General features: G+C 38.6%; 1 protein-coding gene across 1 annotated transcript; it reads left to right on the top strand.

The window, feature by feature from the left end:
* Window positions 1–3,357: 3,357 nt before the first annotated feature.
* Window positions 3,358–7,631, top strand: LOC121514119. The gene is made up of 4 exons (XM_041794211.1): window positions 3,358–3,717; window positions 3,877–4,029; window positions 5,768–5,869; window positions 6,397–7,631. The coding sequence occupies exons 1-4, from the start codon at window positions 3,373–3,375 to the stop codon at window positions 6,703–6,705; spliced, it is 909 nt and encodes a 302-aa protein (XP_041650145.1). The 5' UTR covers window positions 3,358–3,372; the 3' UTR covers window positions 6,706–7,631.
* Window positions 7,632–8,034: the final 403 nt, after the last annotated feature.

The following is an 8,034-nucleotide window of genomic DNA, read 5'->3' as shown; positions in this document are numbered from 1 at the left end:
TGTCCATGCTTCTTTAAAACTTTGAATGCCCTACGCACACATCTTTCAAGATATCATCCAGAAGATGAAACTAGAGGGCCAGGAGTCATCTTCTGTTTTACGTGTTTAATTTGCTCAACTCAGCATCCCACTAAAAAAGAATATTTCCTTCACCTTGGTAATCACCTGAGGAGATATGAAACCGTAGAGTGTGTTTTTGCTGGATGCACTTTTGCCACCAATATATATGTAACATTTTTTTCGCACAAAAGCAGAAAGCACAGATGTCATTCACTTGAAGACTTCAAGCCAGATGTCATTGGTGAACACCAAACTTTATCACATCAAACTGATCATTTAGGTGACAGTGACAATGAGGATACCAGTGGAAATCATCCTGTGGATATATCAAATGAAATTCACCAAAGAATTGGTTCACTTCTCTTGAAGTTGGAAAGTGTGTACAACGTTTCTGGTAAATGTATTGATGATTTGGTGGAGGAGCTTCATTTTGTGTACACAGCATCTGCTCCAGTAATTCGTCAGCTAGTTGATAGAAGTTTAAAAAAGAATAATTGTGTTTTGGAGAAGGACATTGTCAACAAATTAGTAAAAGAACTCTGTAAGTCACACCCTTTAAGCAAAGCACTGGGACTGGATGGGCCTTTTGGCTCTGTGTATAAAAGAAGAAAATACTTCAAGGAGCAGTTTGAATTTGTTGAGCCAGTGGAGTACATCCTTGACTCACAGGAGAATCTCAGCTTTCAATACGTGCCCCTTCTTCAGACTTTGCAAACTATACTTAACAATAAGGATATTGCAAATGAGGTTTTAAAAAACAACCAAGCTCATCCACTCAGTACATTTCCTTTCAAGATAGGGAATATTTCAAACAAAATCCATTCTTTGCAGTAGAGGAGCCCAGAATTGCCTTAATTCTCTACGTGGATGATTTCGAGGTTTGCAACCCATTAGGAACGTCACGCAAAAAACACAAGATAACAGCCGTTTATTGGATGCTGGCAAATGTACCACCTGGACTGCGCTCTACACTTTGTGCAATAAATTTGGCCATTCTCTGCAAAGCTGCTGATGTGAAAAGGTTTGGCTATGATACTGTATTAGAGCCTCTCTTGAAAGATTTGTCTTACTTGGAGCAAGAGGGAGTTTTCGTTGCCTGTGCTGGAAAGAATATTAGAGGCACAGTATATTGTGTGGCAGCCGACAATCTTGGTGCACACTCTCTTGGTGGACTTGTCGAGAGTTTTACAGGCCCTTACATTTGCAGGTTCTGCTTAGGACATCGCTCTGAATACTCTCAAACGGAGGTTCGCTGCGGAAATTTTCCACCTCGCACAGAGGAAGCCCATCATTTACATCTCAAAACTGCAGAAGAGGATCCCAGCTTGCCACATTGCTACGGGGTCAAGAAGGCTTGCCCACTAACTAATAAGTTGAGTCACTTCAGTTTTGTTCGAGGTTACCCTCCTGACCTTCTCCATGACCTTCTTGAAGGCATCATTCCTGCAGAATTAGCGCATTGTCTGAAAACTTTCATTAAGAACAAATACTTTACATTATCTGAACTTAATAACTTAATCAAGCAGTTTCCTTTTAAGTTTGCAGATGATCTTGACCGTCCCCAGTCAATCCCTGTAAATTTTGCAAGCCGTGGTTCTGTAGGAGGAAATGCTCATGAAAACTGGGCACTCATAAGATTACTGCCACTAATCATTGGCTCAAGGATACCCTCTGATGATCAAGCGTGGCAAATTCTTTTGACTCTTAAGGACATTGTAGAGCTTTCAGTGGCTCCTCAACACTCTCTTGAAAGTGTTGCTTACCTTGACTTGAAAATATCTGAGCATCGTCATAGATTGAAAGAAGTATTCCCTCAGCTGTGTTTGACACCCAAACACCATTTTTTGGAACACTATCCGGCACTCATAAAAGCCTTTGGTCCTCTAGTGGGACTGTGGACGATGCGCTTTGAGGCCAAACATAGGTTCTTCAAACGTGTGGTGAGGTTCTCAAGCAATTTCAAGAATGTCTTGCTCTCACTTTCAACAAAACATCAACTGATGATGGCTTACAATTGGCAAAGAAATATGGCTAAGCCTGCCATGTTTGTCAGTAAAGTGTCATCTTTGCCTTTGGAAGTACTGCATGTTGAAATTCAGGAGTCCATCAAGAAGCAATTTCCTCAGCTAACAAGTGTACAGTTGTCTAACACTGTAACATACCATGGAACAAGATATTCAGCTGGGATGATCTTGCCGTATGGTTTTACAGGAGGGCTTCCAGACTTTGTAGAGATCATACAGATATTGATTTTGGAAAGCGATTTCTATTTTATTGTCAAGAAGCTGAATGCTTGGTACCTGGAGCACTACAGATCTTTTCTGTTGGAAAGCTGTAGGGAAATTATTCTCATTCATCAGCATGGCCTTCAGGATGTCTATCCACTTACAGCTTACAGTCTTGCAGGGAAGCGTTGTTACATTGAAACGGTTTGTCTGTTGCACATTTTAGGTGACATCACAAACTGTTGGGTGGTGATGATTTTGCATTGAAACCTGTTTTTAAAAACGGCTGCCCACCAATCACTTGTTCTCAGAGGATCATACTATTTTGGTGCATAATGGTGGAATAACCACAGGATTTCAGAATTTTAAAGATTGTATTTTTCCTCACTAGGCCACGGGACATGGATTCAGCAGTGCTCCGGGTGATCTTTGGACACAGAATAGAGAAACTGACACTTCTGTCTGGAATACCAGAGACTACTGAGGAGCTGAATTTAGCCATCAAACAGCAATTAAGCATCACTGGGGACTTCAGCCTGCAATATTTAGATCCAGATTTTGAGGACTTTTTTACTCTCCACTCCACTGCTCAAATTACACACAGAGCAACAGTAAAGGTCGTGACAATTGAACCAGTTGTTCTTAATTTGTATCCAGTGTCACACAATGAAAGCTACGCTGCAAGTGTCACCTCAGAGCAATCCTTTGATCCACCCTCCACTGCACAGGAGTCCCTTGACTCGTCTGATTCATCAACCCCAAGCACAATCATCTTATCACCAAACCGCAACCAACAGAGAAAGCCATGGCCAACTGAATTCATTGTTCCAGAGTTCTCTGTTGAAACCGAGATAGTTCTTGAAAGAGCCAATGAACTTTACAAAAAAGACGGCACATTGCTGACAACTCCAAACATCAGGTCTGACATACTTGAAAAGCTAGCTCAGTCCATTTATACATACACTGCCTATCCATCATCCCTGCAAGTCCTCTCTGTCGCTGAAGCGCTTATCAAGGCCCACCCATGTCTGAAGGATCCAGGAGCTCTTCGGGTCTCAGTGGGTGGCAGACTAGCATTAAATATAAAATGAGTAACTATAGAACAAAGCTAAGAGGCTTTGGAATTCCAGATGTTACATGCAATGCGTTGAAGCATAAAAGTCCTGATGACAGGACGTCTGCAAAAAATGTTAAAAAGGCAAGAAGAGCAGAGGTCAACTATCTCCCGCCCTACCCTGCTGGTGAAGATGAGCACAGCTTGGAAAAAATAAGAGAAGAACTAATCACTGAGTTCAAGAAGAAGAATAATGAAAAGATGGTCAGTGACAAAATGAGCAAAACATTTGCCCTCAGGCGACATGAAGTCATCAACCAATGTCCAAGTGTTCAAGCCATGAAGGACCGTTGGCCTGCCCTGTTTAATTGTTCCCAGGTGAGTTTACTCTTGTAATTGCTGTTAAGAGACAAGAAGTTAAAATATGAAGACAGTTCAATCGAGTACTCTGTCAAAGCGGCAGAAGCTATTGTATGTGAATATATGAAATGTGTAAGATTTGGTGTCATATCTTTTTCTCTTTTGTTGACTTTTCAGATCAGTGCAGAATTTCAGAGGATCACTACTGTGCCTCTGGAGCCCACATTTATGGCTGCGTTGGACCTTCACACTCCCAAGTTACTCAAGCTGTTTCGAGCCAAAGGTGGAGCACTTGGACAAAGACTGCGAATCATAATGGAACTAATGGAGGTACAATACTTTTCAAAATTAAAAGAAGCTTCATTTATGAGATTCTTAATCACTATTTTTTTTTACAATTCAAGATGGCAAAATCTAGTAAAAATGTGAAATTATGCATCTAGATAATATTTTAGCATTATAGCTTTTTTAAGTTTTGTGGTTATTACATGAATCTCTTGAGTGCTTTGTATTTTAAGTACTGTCACATAGTTAAGGTTTCCCCTGTCATTGTATGTGCCTGGTGGGCCACTTGGCCAATGACAAGCCAAAATATCATTGATTTTTCATTGATTTTAGTGTAATCATTGTTTGCACCTAGCGGTGTCTATGCTGCACTGCTCTGCAAACAACTGCCCTTCAGCTCTGCTTAGACCTCTGTCTCTCTGGCTACCTCCACCTTGTGACACTACATGACTGATCAGCGACAGGACTGCAGTTAACACTGAAACGCAGCCTGCCTTTTCAGAGCCTGTTCACCTGTTATTTACACTGATAGTTTGCTCCAACATTCATTTCATAGAAAATCCTCTGCAGTGTTACAGTTTTTATGTTTCTAGAATTTTCCCTGCTCATCCGTTCTACTGTCTACTGACACTCATAATCTGAGTTGCGATGTATGGCAAAGAATGATGTGTTCAAATGCAGCTAAAGATCCCATGAATCTTTCTTTGAATGGCCACAAATTTTACATTACCCTTAGTTAAAATACATAAGCCACACATGGGTCACTTTTTTGAGCTCATTTAATAAATGTGAAAATGTTGACAGTGTAACATTAATTTCTACATAGACAGAATTTAAAATTTTTTGAAGAAAAATAAAAAATTACATTTATATTCCTGATCCGAAGATCCCAAAGTAGTGTAGAAATGTCAAGTTCTGTTCCTGCAGCATTTTTAATAACTATCTTAACACATGAGGATGTAGTCATGAGGGTATTTTACTGTCAAAAATTCTTACACCCTTAGCCTTAAATAAAAATCAAAACACGACCTGTGAGTATAAAAATTGAAAACCTCCTGGACTATATTTTCTATTTATGAAGCCACAAAGTTTTTGAACTGCAACGTTTCAAATATTCAAAGAATGGTCAATACAGTGGCCAATGTACTTTTTATAGCAAGTTAGGACTATGCTGTGGGTCTTTTCTCTGTATGATTACTGTGTAGTATGTATGGATTTAGCTAACCAAAAATCGTGTTTCTTCCATGAAGAATAAATCACTGAAAATTGATGCATCTCTATCAACTCTAACACCTGGGCCTGGCAAATAATTTTAGGGAAATCCTTATGTTTGATTTTAGGCTCAATTTCAAGACATTAATTACAGTTTTATCACCATGTGTTTGATATTATTGGAAAGGGGGGACTGCCTTAGATTCAGTTAAAACACTTAATAAACACTTAACACAAAGCTTAAAGGGCCATGCAAACCAATTTGTATCTCACCAGTGTACCTTCTTAACAGAATTATGGCACTCGTAAGTGTGTGTGTAGGAATGATAAAGACATCTATGAATGGTTGAAGGAAGGGAAGAAAGGAGAATGGTGCTTAAGGATTCACTCAATGCATTTTTAGATCTATTGTGAAGCAGGTAAGGAAAACACTGTCAGAATGTAAAGGCATGATGACCAAAACCCCAAAATTGGACCCAGTGTGTGCAAAAAGTGTCATGTGTTTACATCTACATCTTCAGTGTGTTTTGTTTTCTTTTATGACTTATTAGTTTTTACATTTCTTTGCCAGGATTCTTCACACCCTTCTGTTGAGAGGACCAGAGAGGTTGTCCTTCGGTGCCTGGTAGAATACCTTGGTGAAAGTGGGGAACATCTGATCACAGAATTCAATGTAGGTGAACTTAAATTGCATTTAGATAGATTGACACAGCTGTTTCACAATTTTTTAAACATATTTTTGATTTTTGCCCCACCGTACAGCTTCAGCTGCTTAAAATAAGCAATTTTGCAATGATAGCTCTGGAAACTGATGAATCAGGTTTGGAGATCTGCTAGAGTTTCCATTTCACTAATTTATTAGCATGCAAGAGATTGTTAATGTCAGACATGTTCACACACTTTCTGAAAAGTGCTTGGTTTTGGTGAGAGGCAGCACCTGGATAGAGAGTACAAGAGGCAGAACATGATGCAGAAAGCTGCAGTTGTATGTTGTCATTGTTTTTTTTTTAATTTTCACCACAAATTTTAACAGCCTTTATTTTATGAGAAATCACAGGATTTTCTTGCTTTACTTCTTGCTTTTCAGTGTTCAAAATGTTGCAGTTCACATCAAGCATAGATACACTGTTTTGTAATTTGATGTGTTAGTATCTTTTGATAGTTTAAGACCATGACACTGATTACAGTTTCATGTTACAGGACACAGAGGACTTGGAGGAACTTGAGCAGCTTGTGGTGACGATCACTGTGATCACAAAGGCTGGACATTCCCCAAGTGACAACTCAAAGGAAATTGGAATCGTCATTGAGGGCACGGAAGTTATCACAGGACTTGGAGACATAGCCAGAGCTTGCTGTCTCCTCTTTGGCTTGACCTACACACTGAACCTCAGTTATCCCAGGAAGCTTAAGTACACCTTTGAGGTATTCCAAAAACTTCTAATGGAACTAGAAGCAACAAAGCTGTCAAAGAAAGTCCAGTCCTTCAGGAGCAAACTTCTGGCTTGAAATAAGCCTGGGTCCACAGTGCGAGCTGTTGTGCCACACAATGGTCAGCTCCTGCAGAGCCTGAGAATGATTTGTACTGATCTGGACTCTAAACCACAAACACTATTGAAATAGCATACCAGTGCACTTTTTTGTTTTATGTTATGGCACTAGCACTGCTAGAGGATGTTTCCTAAACTTCAGGCACAATGTTTTCAAGTCACACAGTGTCCTTAAATGGTACTCTTGAGTCCTATTTTCTTTAAAGCATTTGATTTACTTTTTTACAACCTTTTTTGAACTTGATACTTCTGTGTGACTCAATGTTCAGCCTCCACAGAGCTTAAGAATAGCACATTTGGAAGTGCCAGGTTTGTTAGTGCTTATTACCAAAAATTAAAGTGAAATTGCTGTTGTGATCAGTTCATGGTAAAAATGTTAACTTACTACATATTGAAGGACTTTTGTTGTTCTTTAGGATCAAAATTGATATTATTCATCGTGTTACTAAGGTAAGAAAGCATGAAAACTAATGTGCGTTACTGCTGATGAGTTTCTCAAATGTATTTTTGTTGTCCTCTAGATGGATAATTGCACTAAGAGTAGGAGGAGCTTCAGTCCTTCAGTGTTCTGCTTCTCTAGAGCTTGAGAATTGAGCATTTGAAAGTGCCAGGTTTGAATGTTAGTACCAATTTGGGCATGTAAATGCAATTTCTGTTTTGGTCACCTGTTGTAAAAAAAATTTTCTACATTCCGTTTAATTTATTTATCTTGTGTCACATGCACTTCAGCAAGGTTTTTCTTTTAGACAGGAAACTATTCTTTTAGTTTATACCAGGACCACTGGTCTTCTGGGAGTCTCATTTGAGACAGGCCTTTTTATTTATTTGGAAATTAAAGTTGCGAGAACAGTTTACATAAGTCTTAATGTTTCCTGGAATACTTTGCAATAGACCCTTGCGTTTTTGTTTTTTTTAAAGGGTTCAACGGCAGTGTCCTCTGTATGTTAAAGGCTGCTTAAAATGCTGTTCCTTTAATAAAGTCTGATTTAAAGTGTTACTTTTGTCAAGCATTAAATGTCATTGTATCTTACTTAAGTAACATTTATTCTATCTTTTCTGATCGACCAATTCTAATCTCACACTAAAATGTAGGTGATTACACGAATATGTATGTAATTCCCAAGAAATGGATATATTTACATTTTAATTAATTTTATTAAGGAAATTTTAAAAATTGCACTGGATATGAAGATTAGTATTACCCAATTATATATAATTCATATATTGAATTTAATCATTTATATCAGTACCTTTTACTAATTTAGACATTTTTTTAATTGATATCTAC

The sequence above is a fragment of the Cheilinus undulatus genome, linkage group 8 (genome assembly GCF_018320785.1).
Source record: "Cheilinus undulatus linkage group 8, ASM1832078v1, whole genome shotgun sequence".
Taxonomy (NCBI): domain Eukaryota; kingdom Metazoa; phylum Chordata; class Actinopteri; order Labriformes; family Labridae; genus Cheilinus; species Cheilinus undulatus.
The sequence above is the reverse complement of the archived record's forward strand: the minus strand, read 5'-3'. Positions and strand labels throughout refer to the sequence as shown.